The sequence below is a fragment of the Chrysemys picta genome, chromosome 11 (assembly GCF_011386835.1).
Source record: "Chrysemys picta bellii isolate R12L10 chromosome 11, ASM1138683v2, whole genome shotgun sequence".
NCBI classification, from domain to species: Eukaryota; Metazoa; Chordata; order Testudines; family Emydidae; genus Chrysemys; species Chrysemys picta.
Window position 1 is genome coordinate 69,709,538 of NC_088801.1, and position 17,173 is coordinate 69,726,710.

Here is a 17,173-nt window from a genome sequence, read left to right on the forward strand (position 1 = left end):
ACTGTGTGGGCTATTCCATCCCCCTGGCTAGAGGCTCAAACTCAGACTAGACTTTGTACAAACATGGGGCTAGGAATCAAAATGGTCTCTTACTTATGGCAAGGAAGCGAACTAAACACTGAACACGGCCTGGTCACCTCTTCTAACACACAAGATGAATGCAGCAGTTTAAAACAAGAATTTGCATTTGCTCTTACGCAACAAAGCAGTGAGACCTCTGTGGTTATTTCCCACTATCAGCGCTACAATGCAGATCCCAAAGCGGCAGAATCAGACACAAAGCTGTTGTAGTGACTAGTAATAAGACTCTCAGAATCCGAGTATAAGGCATTTTTCATTTCCATTTTTCTTGACTGAGGTTAGTTCCTGAGATAGGTCAAATATTGGAGATTATTGAAATCTATTATTTTAAAAATAACAGATGCAGTAAATATGTTTTTGAGATACAAGGAGACTTAGAGCTATGTGTAATCAGCATGTTGATGACACCATAATGCACCCCACCCCACTATTTCCGCAAGCAGTCTCACATATTGAACTGAAGGGCCGATGGAAAGGACCACTGCAGTGTCACCTAGGAGAGAGCCTCTTGAACAGATGAACCCAACACTACACTCTGGTCCTCTCATCGGAAGAAGAATGATGCTACTCAACTGGAATTCTATATACCACAACCTTGTCAACAATATATCATGGTCAAAAGTATCCAAGGCAGATAGCAGATCTGAAAGAATTGGTATAAATACTGGGGCTTTGTCCATCACCAAGAGGAAATGATTGGTCGATGTAGCCTGTGCAATATATGTGCCTATTCCAGTCTAAAACCAGAATGAAAGGAGCTCCGAAAAGCTGAGCACTCCAGAGAATGCTTGAGCTGTCTCAAAATGACTTTCTCAATACTATCCCCACCACCACACCTGCCTAAAAAAAGTGTATAAGTGAATAAAACCAAAATGGAGAAAAGAAAAACTCAGAATGGATGGAAAGATACTCAGCTATTACTTGTCCACAGCATAAGCAGTGGGACCATAAAGGCAGCATAAAATTTACTCCTGTAAAGGTATTTGATCGTTTTTGCTGTGCACTAATATGCACAAGTGGATAAAAGCAGAGGTTGTTCCTCAAAAAACCCTGAGTCAGTGAGTGATATTGTCCAACCAGCTCTTCCTTTATGAAAGGCACCGGAAACTTTTTCATGGTAATATTCTCTGATGCTTTTATGTGCATATTTATTTCAGGTGCAACAATGACCACTTCATGTTCTTTCTTCCTCCATGCTTGTTGAGACAGCACAACTCTGCAAGGAGGCCAGGAAAAGAAGAAGCACTTCAGCAGCTGTGCAACAAGATTGAAACATTTCTCCATAAATATCCCTCATGTACAACAAAGTCAAGTTTTATACCTAATCCCATGCCCTTTGGTACAACTCCTGCCTGCTCACTGTATATCCTGTTACAATTTCCAGTCAGTATGTAAGCTTATAACATGCCCACATTTAACAATAAACCAAAGTTAGAGGAACATGTGATCGGGTAGCTGGTCCGTGCGGCCAGGTACGCAGCCTACCTGTGACAGGCTCTGCTAAGGAGAATGAGCCAACCTAGGTCCACCTGTGAGTTATTTACCTAGGTGACTGGATGGCCATTCATTAGTTAAGGAACACCTGGGTCAATAAAGGCTATGAGGGCTCCATCAGAAAGCCCCAGAACAGAGGAAGCTCCTGGTGGGGAGCGACATCTCAGGGGAGCTACTGGCAGTGGTGTCTCCCTGAAGAGCACAGGCCCAGAGAGAGAGTGCTCCGAGGCAAGCGACCAGTGCAGCCCAGGAAACAAACTGGGCATGGGACCTTGTGAGGAACTACTAGGGTCTCAGCAAAGAGTGACACACCATCAGGGGAAGAGTGGCATCTGGCCAAAGGCCCAGCGGAGGCCCAAGTTCCAGGCAGCGAGCTCAGCCTGCAAGTGCCCCGTGACTACAGGGGAGAGACGCAAGATTGATTAACCCAGAGGTGGAGAGTTTCTGGTGGAGCAGCTGCCTAAAGCTGTTGGTTGTTTTTGCATTGTCCTTTTCTGATCAATAAATGAGACCCTCTGAAAAGTGCACGCTTTAATACTAGGAAGCCCTGCTTGTTGATACCCCAGATGAGGGGAAACTGAGGCAGGGGCTCATCTGTGGAGCCACATCTGGCCGCAAGGGAACATGCAGGGTGAACCTCCAGGTCAGTATAGAACACTTAACCGCTTTCCCAGTCTGTGTACGCTCCGACCTACTGCCTTCTCCATATCACTGAGGTAGAACCTCCCACCTTCTAAATGCCTCCCCAGATCCTACAAAGGAGTCCCAATGAATTAAGTCTCCCTGTGTTGGCTGCCCTCCCTGACTCGTGCAGGTTCCCATCTTCCAGTCCCCATGCAGGGGACTAGGAAGTGAAGTTGAGGGCTGCCCTAACCCCTTCTCCAGGTTTCAATTGCTTCCCAGCCTCCTGCAAGAATCCAGGGATAGAAGAATGGTTTTTTCTGTACTTATGTAGGCTCCATGGAGTGAAGAGGAATCTTGTTTGGAAGTTGCTCCCCCAATCCCACGCCGGGGCTTCAGGAAAGAAGGAGGAAGGACCCTTGTTTTGGTCCCAACTTAAAACTGGAGCTGGTTGGCAAATTACTTTTCCACCAGAAAATTTCAATGACAACACAATTGTTCAGATTTTCATTGAAAAAAGGAAAGATTTGAAACCCAAACATTTTTGCTTTAAAGCCAAAACAAATTAATTTTTCAGTTGCAGAAAATGGAACATTTTTGTAAAACTAAAAACTGAAAAAATCTGAGAATTTTCAACAACAAATAGAAACATTTTTGCAAAAACGTTCCTTTTGTTGAAGAGTCTCTGCAGCTGGCAAACACCGTCCTGCAGAGCCGAGGGAAGAGAATGCTGTGGGGATGCCACAGAGCAGTGACTGAGGATGAGGTAATCATGCTAGTGAACAAGACTGGAAGTGAAACTTATCATACACAAAGTGTTGTCAAACACAGCTACAGCAGTGCTTTACTACTAATGAAATGATACTGATTTATACCAGTGGCAGAATCTCTCATTCCCACCTAGTGACCCAACTTTTCAAGTGACCCATTCACGGGATCAACAAAAACTTGCTCCTTAACCCAGGTGGTAATTTAAAAAGGGTGAAGCAGAATTGTACTCAGTATGTTTGGGACAGGTGCCAGTCTAATAGGAGGTTCTCCTGTTACAGGTTTCACTACGCTCATTGGATTCAAAATAAGACAAGACTTTGCAAAAGCCTTGAAGCGTGTGAACTGTGCTGGATCTTGAAATTCCATTAGCTTGCTGTAATAAGGTACTTAAACACATAGCATGTCTGTTACAATTTATAAACCCATGCTCCTAGTACAAACAGTAGTTCAAACACTGGGCTAAATCCTATTTCCACTCAGTGGAAAATCTCCTACTGAGTTCAAGGTGGACCAGGATTTGACCATTATTTTCAAAGATAGCTTTTATGATGTGTACTATCTTGGTGATAACAGGCCACAATTGTTCCCACTCAACATGTTAGTTGCAGTGACTTTGGAGTCATCAGCAGGACCAGATTAACCCATCACTGGCCATAGGCAAACATACACTCCTGGGCCCCTTACTTTCTAATATGAATAATAACAAACAGCTAATAAATGAAAAGAAGGGGAAAAATACACTGATTATGTTCCCTCCCATTCAGGTCACTGCAGTAATTCCTGTCTCAGCCTGGTCACTTTCTGCTGTTAGAGAAGGAAGTGGTTTCTTTACCCACTGCCCTTCTCTTTCCTTGGCTCTGCTGGGAATGGCGAAGTGAGTCACAGTTGTGTGTGAGAACTATCTTTGCCCCCTCATCCACTGGTGTGGATTTGCATGCAAATTGAAAGTACTTCACTCACTTGACTGAGTGGCTTTGCAACCTAGTGCATGGTGGGGTTTACAACACCACTGATATTTTGCCTGGCTGCCCCTCTGTCATGTAAAAAAAAAAAAACCCAAAAAATCAAAAACATTCTCCCCCCCCCCCACACACACACACATATACACCCCCATGAAATTGGGCCCCAGGCACATCCCTTATTTGCCTTTGCATTCATAGAATCATAGAATCATAGAATATCAGGGTTGGAAGGGACCTCAGGAGGTCATCTAGTCCAACCCCCTGCTCAAAGCAAGACCAATCCCCAACTAAATCATCCCAGCCAGGGCTTTGTCAAGCCTGACCTTAAAAACCTCTAAGGAAGGAGATTCCACCACCTCCCTAGGTAACCCATTCCAGTGCTTCACTAGCCTCCTAGTGAAAAAGTTTTTCCTAATATCCAACCTAAACCTCCCCAACTGCAACTTGAGACCATTACTCCTTGTTCCGTCATCAGGTACCACTGAGAACAGTCTAGATCCATCCTCTTTGGAACCCCCTTTCAGGTAGTTGAAAGCAGCTATCAAATCCCCCCTCATTCTTCTCTTCTGCAGACTAAACAATCCCAGTTCCCTCAGCCTCTCCTCATAAGTCATGTGCTCCAGCCCCCCAATCAGTTTTGTTGCCCTCGGCTGGACTCTTTCCAATTTTTCCACATCCTGCTTGTAGTGTGGGGCCCAAAACTGGACACAGTACTCCAGATGAGGCCTCACCAATGTCGAGCCAGCCCTGGTCACCACATGCCGCTGTTGCACATAGTCTTAGAAGTTCTTTTTCTTAGTGAATGGGCTAAGCCACTGTTTGAAGAATTTGTGTATTATTGCTAGTTTTGTTATGGAGTTTCATTTTGGAGAAGCTGTTGCAAACAACAAGAAACTTTGCACTCTGCCTTAATGTCTCTAAGTAGAGGCTGTTTTTGAGGTAAGAGTTGCTCCCTGGGAACCAGGCATTAGTGTTTTGGTGGAGATTACTAAAAGAGGGATTTGTCTGCTGGATGTTTATGACAACTTCGGTTCCAGGACTGGTGAATATACTATGAATAAACCAATTACACTAAGAAAATACCCGGACTCGACATCACTAATTTCTCATCCAATGAGAAAGCAGCACGCAAGACCTGAACATCTGATACCACTGAGCAGAGGGTGACAATATAAAATACAGTGTGCTTGCCTTGTTAAAGTTGTAGAAGAGGTTTCCTCTCCGTTTTTTTGGTATGAAGTCATCTAGAGTAATAATGCTGTTGACAATGCTGCTCTACTGTCTACTGGTTTTACAGTTTTGAAATAATCTTTGTTGTATGTTGAAAATAGTTATAAAATGTGCCATTCTCAGGGAGAGGAGTGGAAAGTTGGATAAAATGTAGTTTTCTTTACACTGTGAAGTTTCCGGATTTGACAAACTGATAAAAAATGTGCAGGTAGCTCTAAGTATGAGGGACTCCTATGTAGCTATAATTGTTGGACAAATGCTTAACAAATTGTTGGACTCTGTGATTTACACATATTATTGTGGGCTGGTGAAGTCTGGGAGGGATTGTATTTCAAGAAGCATAACCCCAGCTGGAGCTCCCAGGCACTAGGGAAAGTATAGACTCGGCCCCTGAATTCTAAAAAACTACCTACTAGAGGTGATGAAGCAGATCCATTTGTTGTTTGCAATCTGATCAAAGCAAGGAGATTAGTTGCATGCTCAATAACGCCAGGAGAGGGGTATCAAAAAGCCACACTGATCTGGGGTCCTGCTTCCAATTGCTTTTTATTTGGCAGAAAAGTTGCTGGAATAATGTTAGCTGTAGTTGGATTTGTAACAAAAGCTATTAAGTGACCTTTCTTAGGGCTACCCCATCCGAGCTTGTTGCTGGGGTATTGGTTTGAGCGTCTGAGTGTCTGTGATTACTCTGCTGATTTTGTGAAACTAGAAGTGCAGAGCCATTAAATTTACTTCAAAGTAAGTCCCCTGAGCAGAGATTTTTAGCCACAATGCTCATCTCACCATGACTCTAAGTAGTGCATAAAGACTAAATAAATAACATTTTTTCCCTTTTATCTTTGGTACTTACAAAGAGCCTATCCACATGGTGTGTGAGGCTGTATTAGCAGTTGTGGGATGAGCCAACCTTGCTAGTCTAGCACTTCAAAACCCCCAAAGGTAGCAGGAGAAAAGTGGGGAGGGTTGAAGGCTACCACCTACACTGTCAAAAGGAGCAAAAGGTAACGGTGGGACAAGGGGCCAGTTGGCACAGGGGGATGCTAGATGTAAGGAGGAGGGGTCATGGATTATGCTGGCAACCCCAAACCAAGTGATACTTGGTAGTTTCTGTTGCATTTGCTTTGAAAGTGGGGTGCATGAGCCCAGACACACCGAAATTGAAGACATGTGTATGAACTCTTACGAACCAAAACTCTTATGTTTTGCAAAGCTATATGGGCAGTCCCAGGAGAAAGCCGATGGAAGAGGGAGCAGACATAATTTGTTAATTATGCCCCTTATCTTTTAAAATTACATGAAACAATGTGACTTTTTCAGCCAAGTCTACATTAGATATACAGTTATAGATGGTACAGAGCACATAATAAAGTGATTGCCAACAGCATTTCCCTTGCAACTTCAGTATTTTTGTTTTGTTTATATGGAGATATACCTATCTCATAGAACTGGAAGGGACCCTGTAAGGTCATTGAGTCCAGTCCCCTGCCTTCACTAGCAGGACCAAGTACTGATTTTGCCCCAGATCCCTAAGTGGCCCCCTCAAGGATTGAGTTTACAACCCTGGGATTAGGGGGCCAATGCTCAAACCACCAATCTATCCCTCCCCCCACCAAACAAATCTCTAACCTGAGACAATGGCTTCTTCTGTCCACAATTGATCCCTCCAATAAAGACCATATTGGGCATCACAGGCATGGGATACTCAAACACAAAATCAACTCTCTTCAGCCAAATGGATCCATGACTTAAAAGTTCCTTCATGGTCATCGGTCTTTGCAGAAAATCAGAGGCCAGACTTTCAAATTGTGAATAAGCAATGTCACAAAGAAGGGATTCTGATGAGCTGATTAATAGGTTCTTCACACGCTGGGTAAATGTCATATGGTCTGTGTTAGATGAAAGCATTCTTGGGACATAAGAAGGTGGGTTTGGACATTGAGCAGCCTCAGCCTCGACACCACATGGGATTCCCCGTAAGAAGAAAATAGAAGGGATAGAAAGATGCAAAGCTATGATCTGTCCACAAGGCAACATGGGATCTGTAAAGACAGCATCAAAGTTACTCCCTTCAATGTATCCCATCAGCTCTCTGTTGTACAGTAAGTGTGTGCAAGTGGCTAAGAGCAGAGCAGAGGTGTTTTTAACATTTTCAAATATTTTAATAATCCTTAACGGAAAAGGTTGTTCCTTAAAATTGGTCTCGGCAAACGTGAGAAAATGTCCATCCAGGTCTTCCTTTGTGAAAGGCACAAGATACGTTTTCATCATGTACGACTCTGATGCTCCTATGAACAGATTTATTTCTGGTGCAACAACAATTATTTCATGTCCTCTCTTCCTTAGTTCATTGAGCACTGCTCTCATGCTGAGCCAGTGACTTCCATCCATAGGCATCACAAGCAGCTTCCCAGCAGCAGCAAAACTTAACAAGGACATGAAAAGAAGCAGCACTGTGGTAAGTGCGCGCTGACGATGAACCCCAGGATACATTTCTCCTTTGAAAGCCCAGTGCGTACGCACAGCCATATATGGCCAAGTTTTATACCAATAACCACACCCTGTGGATTTATGGCAACACTTCAAAATTCCAACCATGTACCTTGTCAGTTTGTCAAGTGTTTATTGTTAGATGGCTGCACCCTATGAAACTGGGGAGGGAATTAGGGATTGTAAAAGCCTGACATTAGAATTGCAAATTGACAATGGGTGTGCTTGCTCCTACAAGATACCTTCAAGGAAATCTTTGCTATTGAACATGCTCCAAGAACAAGTAATTCTTTAATCATTATAGCCTATTATTCTTTTACAATGACACCTATTCCTGGGATAAAAGAGCACAGCTGTTTCACCTTAACATATTGCTATGTTGCAGAGGACTCTTACAGTCACTGTTTTAGGGCTAGTCTACACCAGAAGCGCTACAGCGGGGCAGCTGCATTGTAGCCAAGGTCAGATTAACTTTTTGTGGGCCTGGTGCCAAACATATTTCTGGGCCTCCATTGGGGAAATAGGGCATGTGATGGGGGGCGGTCGGGGGCAATGAGGCGCAGCGCAGCAGGAGTGGCCTCACTGAGCCCAGCACAAGGGCACTGTTTACAAACCCACAACTGCTAGACACACACTGGTCTGCCCAGCCCTGCACTGCCAGCGTGCCTATTCCACGGCACCCCCTGCCCAGTGTCCCCTCACCCAGAGACTTCCCCCACAGATCCCTATGCCCAGCACCCCCTGCCCAGAGACCCTTCTCCCTGACCTCCCACCACAACTGCACAGCACCCTGCACACCAGTCCATACCCCCTGCCCAGCTCCCCCACCCACAGATCCCCTACTGTCCAGCACCCCCTTCACAGTCCCACCATCACAGCTGTACAGCGCCCCATATTCCTGAGGGAATTCTGCATCAAATTCTGTGCATAATATTTTAAAATTCCGCTTTTTTTTTTTTTACAATAAATAAATGTGGAAGCTCCACCATGGCAGTGGGGGGCACAGGCCACTGGCTGCATGGAGGTGGGAGAATACCCTGCAGCCTTCCCCGGCCCCCTGGGACAGGGACTTGGCAGTGACGCTGAACCTGACCCTGACACAGCACAAGGGCCATGCCTGCCACAGAAACACCCTGGGGCCCTGTCCCTTTTGCACCAGGCACACCAGATGTGGGCAGGGAGGCTCAGTCTGGCAGTAGGATCCAAGTCCAGAGGGACTTAGTGTGGGGGGATCCAGATGGGAGTAGAGGGTTCTGTGTGGGGCAGTCTGGATGCAGGCAGTTCAGTGGGGGATCTGGATGCACAGGGAGGTTCCAGGTGCAGGGGCAATGGGAGTCTGCAGGGGGGACCAAGTGACAGTGGTTGAAGCTCAGAGGGGAGTGGTGGGGGTGGGTCTGGGTGCAGGGGAGGTGGGGTTCATTTGGGTGGGGGTCTAGGTGTAGGTGGTTGGGGCTTAGTGGGGAGGGCATCTGGGGGGCTCATTGGGGTGGTACAGATGCAGGGGAGATGGGTCTTGTCAGGGTGAAGGTTTGATGGGCCTGCTTAACAGGGGAGCCCCAGCTCCTGCCAAGGGGATCCGCACGCTGGGCCCCCGCATTCCCATCCCCTTCTCTTCCCCATCCCATGCCCCTTCCCCACTGCTCCATCTCCTCTCCATCCCACCCCCTTCCTTCCCCCCGCCTCTTCCCCCTGCCCCCGATTCCGTCATCCCCTTCTCTTCCCATCCCAAGCCCCTTCCCCACTGCTCCATCTCCTCCCCATCCCACGCCCTGCCCCACCGTGAGCACTCACTGTTGTACAAAATGAAGGATGGGTCCCAGCACACAGAAGGGAGCTTTAACCAGCACTAGGACCCAGAAGGTGGCGTTCAGCTGCAAAGTCCAGGGAGCTGAGCAGCACCTTCTTTTTTCAGCTGGGCTGCGCAGCTCTGCGTTCACATAAGGGGGGGGAAGGGGGCGGGCAGTGGCATGTGACCTTGCACCCCATATGGCCGCCCCCCCTTGCCTCTATTTGGGGGGCAGTGGCCCCAAACTATGCTATGAACATTCCCAATCCCACCCCCCCGTTCCTCCTTCACTTTCTGCAGGGAAGCAAAGAACGCTGCAGGAGGGGGACCTGGGCTGTTTTCATTCCCCCTGGGGCCCAGGAGTACCCCACACAGACTCCCACTGCCCAGCACCATCTCCAGAGACCCACTCCCCCTGCCCTGCCTGCCCCCCAGCCACACTCACTGGCCCGCCGGGTGGGGGCTATTTGCGTTGCCTAGGCTGAGCCAGCATCACAGCTGGGGCTGGTCAGGGATCAGAGTGGAAGGGGCCTGCCCAGGCTGGCCTCCCTCAGAACCCCCTTGCCTGGTGCCCAGACGAGCCCCCTCCCTTCCCTCCAAGGCCAGCCCCTGCACAGCTCCCAGGCAGCTCAGCCCCAGGAGGTGGCAGGCAGAACAAGACCATCCGGAGCCGGAGCCACGCTGGGGAGCAGGGCAGGCAGACCTCTGTGGGACGTGACCCCCGAGACCTCCCCAGCCCAGCCGGCGGAGGAGCGAGTGGGCAGAGGAGGCGGGGCGTGGCGGGGATACCTGGGCTGGCTGGACAGCTGAGAGAGCACGGGGGAGGGGCTGGAGAGGAGAGGAGCCACCCTGCGGTGGCCCCTCGGCTGGCAGCACAAGTGAAGTGCAGCGCCCAGCGGGCTGACAGGCCCCTGTTGAGCATGGGCCTGGTGCCAGGGCGCCTCTGGTGCCATTGTAAACCCAGTACTGGCTGTAGCATGTCTGATGAAGACGCCTTATGCTGACAGGAGAGAGTTCTCCTGTCTGTGTAATAAATCCACCTCCGTGAGAGTCGGTAGCCATGTCGGTGGGAGAAGCTCTTAGGTCAGTGTAACTTATGTCATGGGGGGGGGCTTTTTCACACCCCAGAGCAACATAAGTTCTGCCGAGATAACCGGTAGTGTAGACAAGCCCTATACTATGATGCCATATAGAGTAATAATGCTGATGTCACTGCTGCTCAAGTGTAGGGTTACCATATCTAATAAATAAAAAAAGAGGACCCTCCATGGGCCCTGGCCCCGCCCATTTCCCCACCCCAGCCCCGCCCCAACCCCGCCCTAATTCCGCCCCCTCCTCCCTCCCACTCCCAACCACGCGGAAAGGGCTGCCCGAGCGCTACCGGCTTCACGGATTGCCGGGCAGCCCCCAGATCCTGCGCCCCTGGCCGGCACTTCCCCAGCGCAGCTGGAGCCCGGGAGGGGAAGCGCCCAGCCGGGGGCGCAGGGTCTGGAGGCTGCCCGGCAAACTGTGAAGCTGGTAGCGCTTGGGCTTCGGGCAGCCCCCTTGCCTCCGGACCCTGCGCCCCCAGCCGGGCACTTCCCCTCCCGGGCTCCGGCGGCGCAGGGTCTGGAGGCATGGGGGCTGCCCAAAGCCCATAGCGCTCGGCTCTTAAACAGAGCCGAAGCATCGGGGAGGAGCAGATCCGCCGCGGCTGGAGGCTCTGCTCCTCCCCTGACTCTTCGGCTCTGTTTAAGAGCCGAGCTGCCCCAGCGCTACCGGCTTTAGGCAGCCCCCATACCTCCGGACCCTGCGCTGCCGGAGCCCGGGAGGGGAAGTGCCCGGCCGGCGTCTGGGGTCCGGAGGCAAGGGGGCTGCCTGAAGCCCATAGCACTCGGGCAGCTCGGCTCTTAAACAGAGCCGAAGAGTCAGGGGAGGAGCAGAGCCGCCACTTTCCCGGACATGTTCGGCTTTTTGGCAGTTCCCCCCGGACGGGAGTTTGAGTGCTGAAAAGCCGGACATGTCCGGGAAAAAGAGGACGTATGGTAACCCTACTCAAGTGCCTACAGGCTTTTTTTTTTTTTCCCCAGCTGCATTGGAATAATCAATGAGGTCCCAGGGCCTTCACAGCCTGCTCCACAGTTCTCATAACAATGTTAAATCACCTACATTTCACTTGTTGTCTATACATCGCTTCACAGATGCATCTATTTTAAGAACAGAAGGAACTATTAGATCATCTTAGTCTGACCTTCTGTTTAACCCAGGCCATAGAATTTCACTGTTACCCCACTACTCAGCCCAATAACTTGTATTTGACTACAGCATATCATAAAATGTGTCTACTATATATACACACTCAGGGCCGGCCTTAAGCCGATTTGGCCGATTCCCCGGCATGGGGCCCCGTGCCTCAGAGGACCCCACAACGTCCGGGGCTGCCGGCGGAGCGGGGAAAAAAAAAAAGCCGCGTCCTGCTTCTCCTCCTTTCCTCCAGCGCTTGCGCCACCATACAGCTGATCAGCGCAAGTCTGGGAGGGAGGGGTGAGGACTGAGGAGGAGGAATGCGGCGTGCTTAGGGAAGACGTGGGGCCAGGGCGGGGATTTGGGGAGGGACCCAATGGGGCAGGGAGGGGGTGGGTCTGGGGGCAGGGCCAGGGCGGGGATTTGGGGAGGGATCCAATGGGGCAGGGAGGAGGTGGGGCCGGGACAGAGTTGGGGGGGCGCAAGACAATTCTCGTCCCGGCGTGGGGCCCCGCACCTGCTAAAGCTGGCCCTGTACACCCTACAGCATATATCTAAGATGGTACATACTGTACACCAGGAGGGGGCAAACCTTTTGGCCAGAGGGCCACATCTGGGTGGGGAAATTGCTTGCAGGGTCGGGGCAGGGGGTTGGGGTGCAGGAGGGAGTGTGGGGTGTGGGAGAGGTGCAGTGTGCAGGAAGGGGATCAGGGCAAGGGGTTAGGGCAGAGGAGGGGTGCGGAGTATATGAGGGGGCTCAGGGAAAGGGGTTGGAGTGCAGGAGGGGTGCGAGGTGCAGCAGGGGGCTCAGGGCAGGGAGGGCAGGGCAGGGAGTTGGGGTGCGGCAGGGGGCTCAGGGCAGTGGGTTGGGGTGCAGGAGGGATGCAGGGTACGGCAGGGGACTCAGGGCAGGGAGTTGGGGTGCGGGGTGCAGGAGAGGTTCAGGCTCTGGGGTGGCAGTGGTGTGCACTGGGGCCAGGGCAGGGAACAGGGAACCGCGGCCAATGGGAGCTTCAGGGGAGGTACCCACAGGCAAGAGCAGAGCATGGAGCCCTCTGCCCCCCTCCCCGAGGGGCTGCAGGAACGCAGTGCTGGCCGCTTCTGGGAGCAGCATGGGGCCTGCAGCGCCACGGGGGTGGCAATCCCGCGGGCCGGATCCAAAGCCCTGAGGGGCTGGATCCGGCCCGCAGGCCGTAGTTTGCCCACCCCACTGTACGCTATGTGGAAAAGTTAATGTTGGTGCCTTATCTTGTCTGTGCTTTCTTCCTGAGCATATATGTTTTCTTCTATAATCTGTAAAACTCTGCCACGTACCTGAGATAGGTTCTTCCCCTCCTCACAGTTTATACCTCCTATGAAGACCATGTTGGGCATCACTGGTTTGGGATACTCAAACACGAAATCGTATCTCAGGAGCCATATGGAGCCATTTCTGTAAAGTGTTGGTAAGTGCACATCTCTATGGAGAAACTTTGAGGCAATGTCTTGGTATTTGGTATACAAATCCTTAAACAGTGGTGTCTCTAAAGAGCTAGCAAATAGGTTCAGCACTCGCTGGGTAAATGTCATGTGGTCGGTGTAGCTGGTATAGCATCTTGGGACATAAGAAACAGGGTCTGGACATTTAGTCACTGCATGCTCTAAAATGCAGGGAAATCCACGAAAGAAGTACACGGAAGGGATGGCTAGATACTCTGCCAAGATCACCCCACATGGCAAGGCTGGGTCTGTGAAGAGTGCATCAAATTTACTCTCTTCCAAGTATCGTATGATTTCTCTGTTCTGCAGGAGGCTGTCACAGTTGTAGAAGAACAAGTCCAGTACAAACATGATGCTACTGTATGCTTCTATGATCATAGTAGGGAAGGAGACCTCATGAAAGGGCTGGTTAGCAAACAAATGAAGACGATAGTCTAGCTCTTCCTGGGTGTAAGGCACAGCATACGTTTTCCTTGTGTAATGCTCTGATTCTTTCAAGTGCAAATTGACTTCTGGAGCAAGCACTACTATTTTATGCCCTTTCTCACTGAGCTTCTCCAACACTGCACGCATGCTGAGCCAGTGACTTCCATCCTGAGGGATCACCAACAGGGAGCACCTTCCACAAACCCCAAAGACACTAAGAAAAGAAAAAACCCTGCAGCCAACTGGTAAAGTCTGGCAATGACTGGAGCCATCTGAAAGCTGGAAGTAGATGCTTTGACTCTGCAGATGTTAGAAACCACTTTTTATAGCTGAACTAACACCACTCAGACTTTAGCACTGCTTGCAACTTTTTTGAACTTACTTTCTCATTTATTTTTAAACTCTGTGGAGTTGGCAAAAAAAACCTTTCCAGCTCTAATGGACAAATTCTACCTTTGGATCTGCAGGCACCATTTTCATTCAAGAAGAATGTCTTTGATTTACTCATTAACTTAACGTCCATTTCTCTGCTGAGTCCCTGGCCCAGTGCTGTGTTTTGAGGAGCACTCAATGGAATAGAGGGGACGCGCTTCGTCCCATAGTGATCCAGCATTTTAAATTTACCAGCACAAACCTGAAACAGATCAGACAAGAGGGAAAGCCTAATGAACATTTCTGTATCTCTTTAGACAGTAGACAAGTGTTAGAACCTTTCAAGGCTGGATGATGACACATTTCATCAGTCAGTAGAGAAATGCAGTACTTAACACACACAAAATGACCCTACACAATTGACCTTTCCATCAATAAATATATTGCATCAATTGTTTGCTGGATATGGAATACAAGGAAGAGTGACTTTGTAATTCAAAGTAAGCCAAGCATATGCTTCATATGTAGTTCTCCCTTAACACTCAGTCTTGGTTGGTTTTCCTAGTGCAAAGCTTATAAGGTCATCTCCTGACATTGCTTTTAGATATTGCATTTTTAAATTAGGAGTCCGGTACATGAAATGGTGACAAGATATGATGCAAATACCTTTTTTTATATTGTTCAGAGGTCTGTCTATTAAGAGAGATTTCCCATCACATACAGATAGGATGACCAGACAGCAAATGTGAAAAATCGGGACAGGGGGTGGGGGGTAATAGGAGCCTATATAAGAAAAAGACCCAAAAATCGGGACTGTCCCTATAAAATCGGGACATCTGGTCACCCTACATACAGATTCTCAGTGCAAAAATTTCCAAGATAGACAAGTGAACACAACAGGAGTTTACTGTACCTTTTTAATCTGAGTTAAGAGATTACCAGAATCAGAGACATGCAGTGAGCTGGGAAGAGGGCTCCAGAAAGAACAGAGCAATGCAGAGATGGCCCCAAATTTGAATGTTGCTCTCCCAGAAATCTGAGAAAGTTGTGATTCAGATGCAAGTCCACCCTGCAACTCTTAGCCACCTCTGGAAAAAATATCACCTATTTATGCAGAAAATGTTCAAGAGGGACAGAGAAGGAGCTATTTGGAATTATGGGCAATTATTCAGCAGTCCTAATAAAGAGGAGACAGAACTGAGTGTACTGGGAAGAGGCTGCTTTCCCCCTCTTTTGACGGAAATGGATCTATATTTTTAGATTGGATAAGAAATAGGGGATCTTTGGTCTTTGCCTTGAATTAAAAGGCTAAGGTACGAAGTACTCATTGTGACACTGCACCCCATATTCTCATAGTGATATTATTATGCTATCGTTATAGTATAATTATGATGCATTTTATGCAAGATAAGTCATGTGAGGTGTCATTGGGAAAGTTATGATTTTCTGAATATGAGTATCCTATTTGTGTGCATGTATCATTTCTGTATCTGGAGTCATGAATATTGCCTATGTATCTGTATTTCAAATGTAGTTACACCTGGGTAACGCCGACTAGACAAGATGCTTTCAGTCTAGATATCTGGGTGGGAAGGGACTATTCAGAGCAATGGGCCATTAGGAAAAAGCAATAGGCCTTAGAAGAAGCTTATCTCGCACCTGGGGAGCCTTCCCGAGAACACTACAGACAGCCGCCGAGTAATGGCTGCTATGACTCTACAAGGCCACGTGATCAGACCACATGAGGCTGGACTCCATCTTGGGATGTCAGTATTTTTCCACAAACTGGTCTGGGAACCAGTCTTTGAAACAAAGAGTTATATAGCAAAAGCTATATACGGCGGGGAGTGGCATCATGTGGTGTACTTTGCTCCCCACAGAAGGAATCTTCTGGAAACACCTGCGGAACAAAGACTGAACTGGGGGAAGTGCTGGACCCAGGCTAAAGGGATTTCTAGCCTGTAAATGGAACACCCGGGGATTCCAAACTGTAAGGCAAGTGCAGCTTGCCTCTTAAGAATCTGCAGCCTGCTTGTATCATCTTTTAGGGTGAGAATCTGCTAATTCATGACCAATCTATTTAGTATATTAAGCTTAGTTTGTGTTTTTGTTTATTTGCTAGATAATCTGCTTTGATCTGTTTGCTATCCCTTATAATCACTTAAAATCTATCTTTTGTAGTTAATAAACTTGTTTTTGCTTTATCTAAACCAGTGAATTGGAGTGAAATGTGTGGGAATCATAACTCAGGGGCAAAGGCTGTTGCATATTCCTCTCCACATTGAGGGAGGGGGCGAATTTTATGAGCTTACGCTGTACAGTTCCCTGTGCAGTGCAAGACGGTACAATTTTTGGTTTATACTCAAGAGAGGCTGTGTGCCTGGAAAGCTGGGAAATTGGCTGCTGTCTGCTGCATGTATTTGAGTAGCTTGGGTGAAGCTGCTCTCTCAGGTAGGTCAGTTTGGGTATGTGGTGCCACCTGCTGTCGTGCTGGGTGATAACAGGGCCTGGCTGTGTCCCCAAGCAGCGTGAGCAGGGCCAAGCTAACTGAGTGGTTAGAGGGGCCCAGCGGTTCCCACAGCTCCCAGACTGCACCCCAGGGGTGACAACTCATCCCACTCATGTCAACACTTTATTCTTTTCATTCTACAAACAGGCTACCAAATGCAGGTTATCCTTTCAACTTTCCCTTTGCATTTGAAAGGCCACAGTTGGCCTGAGACTCTCAAATGCAAAGTGCTATCTCTACAACCACACAAAGCAGAGCTTTGTTTAAATCACTTGAGAAGGAACCATTTGTTCAAACTTTATCTAAGTCCTTAAAAAGGAACTGTTCTTCGGCGCAGACTAATAAATTCAGCACGTAGGTTCAGTAGGTAGATACCATGTTGGATGTATGGCTAGTATGATACCTCAGCACATTAGAGGCACAAAGGGTTTCTGTTTAGTGCAAGAGAGAGAGGAGGGCTGTCAGGGAGACTGGTTAAGACCCTGGTAGAGACTAAATGAGCCTAGATGCTGAAAGGCAAAAGAGGTCCAGGATTTGTATATTGTGACAGGGTCATGCCAGATGGCTACAGGAGAGTGATAGAAAGCAGATATATTAGCCCCAGATTAAGCAGGTCCCTTTTCCCTGGGTAAGGTAACAGGGGCAGTTCCAGAACAATCAGGAACTTGCTGGACCCAGTTAAGGCAGGCAGGCTAATTAGGACACCTGGAGCCAATTAAGAAGCTGCTAGAA

The 17,173-nt window shown here is 48.5% G+C and overlaps 1 protein-coding gene across 6 annotated transcripts in view; it reads right to left on the bottom strand.

Moving 5' to 3' along the window:
* LOC101936446 (UDP-glucuronosyltransferase 1A1-like) overlaps positions 1 to 17,173 on the bottom strand; it is an 87,975-nt gene that overhangs the window by 25,074 nt on the left and 45,728 nt on the right. The window contains exon 2 of one of the 6 annotated variants that reach the window (XM_024109243.3): positions 12,970 to 14,194. The exons of 4 other annotated variants lie outside the window; for them this stretch is intronic. In XM_024109243.3, the coding sequence (XP_023965011.2) occupies positions 12,970 to 13,707 (738 nt within the window). In that variant the 5' untranslated portion in view covers positions 13,708 to 14,194. Of the gene's footprint in view, positions 1 to 6,785; positions 7,669 to 12,969; positions 14,195 to 17,173 lie in introns of those variants that run through there. One more of the 6 variants, XM_065561136.1, reaches the window with a different exon arrangement.